Source organism: Leptonychotes weddellii, unplaced genomic scaffold (genome assembly GCF_054177405.1).
Source record: "Leptonychotes weddellii isolate Sample4059 unplaced genomic scaffold, ASM5417740v2 HiC_scaffold_42951, whole genome shotgun sequence".
Classification (NCBI taxonomy): domain Eukaryota; kingdom Metazoa; phylum Chordata; class Mammalia; order Carnivora; family Phocidae; genus Leptonychotes; species Leptonychotes weddellii.
Window position 1 is genome coordinate 1 of NW_028009621.1, and position 879 is coordinate 879.

Sequence of the window (879 nt, forward strand, 5' to 3'; positions counted from 1 at the left end):
GCAGTATTTCTGGGCCTCTCTTGACTTTGCCGCCGTCTCTTTCTCTTACTCTGACTTGCTCCGATGTCCTCTGTGTCCCCCCTGGCTTTCTGTGCCTCTCCCTCTCCGTCTCTCTTTGCCTCTGCGGGCTTGTGTCTGTGTTGTCTTTCTCGACATCTGTCTTTCCCTGTCCCGTGTGTCCGTCTGTCTCCGGCTCTCCGGACCCGCCTCTCCCGCCTCTCTCCAGTGGAGGAGCGCAACTTCGCGGAGTTCACCTTCATCAACGAGCAGAACTCGGAGCTGGAGCATCTGCAGGAGGAGATCAAGGAGGCGCGTGAGGCCCCCTCCCCGCTCCGCTCCCCCCTCCCCCATCTCCTCTGCGTGCGGCCACCCCCCTCCCCGAGCTGCCCCCGGCAATGGGCGCCTGCCCCGCCCTGCAGATGCAGGAGGCCTTGGCGAGCACGCGCACCAGCGAGGATGACGTGCGCGCGCAGCAAGAGCAGCGGCGGAGGGACTTGCAGCAGCGAGCGGACGAGGTGCACGCCGAGGCCGTCCGGGTCGAGGCCAGCTTCCAGGACCTTCGGGGCCAGCTGGAGAAGCTCAAGGCGGGTGAGCCACCCGGAGGGCCCAGCCTGGGGCCGGCCACGGGCAGACATTCCACAGCGTCTTTGTGCCCTGGTTTGTCTGTCCATCCCGTATCCTTCCTGCCATCCATCCTGCCATCCTTCCTGCCATCCTTCCTGCCATCCATCTTGCCATCCATCCTGCCATCCATCCTGCCATCCTTCCAGTGTAGAGTGCTCAGGAGTCAGGCTGCCCTGGGTTTGAAGCCAGGTCTATCATTTGGGAACCTTGGTGTGTGGTTTCCTGGGCCTGATCCCCCTGGCAACGGGATGGCAG

At 63.8% G+C, this 879-nt stretch overlaps 1 protein-coding gene across 1 annotated transcript; it reads left to right on the top strand.

Annotated features, from left to right (window-relative positions):
* Window positions 1-15: 15 nt before the first annotated feature.
* Window positions 16-588, top strand: LOC145719418 (outer dynein arm-docking complex subunit 1-like; the record flags this gene model as incomplete). Its single annotated transcript, XM_081810904.1, has 2 exons — window positions 16-309; window positions 420-588. Coding segments are annotated over exons 1-2 (415 nt in total), but the record flags the coding sequence as incomplete, so codon positions are not given.
* Between the last annotated feature and the right edge of the window lie 291 nt (window positions 589-879).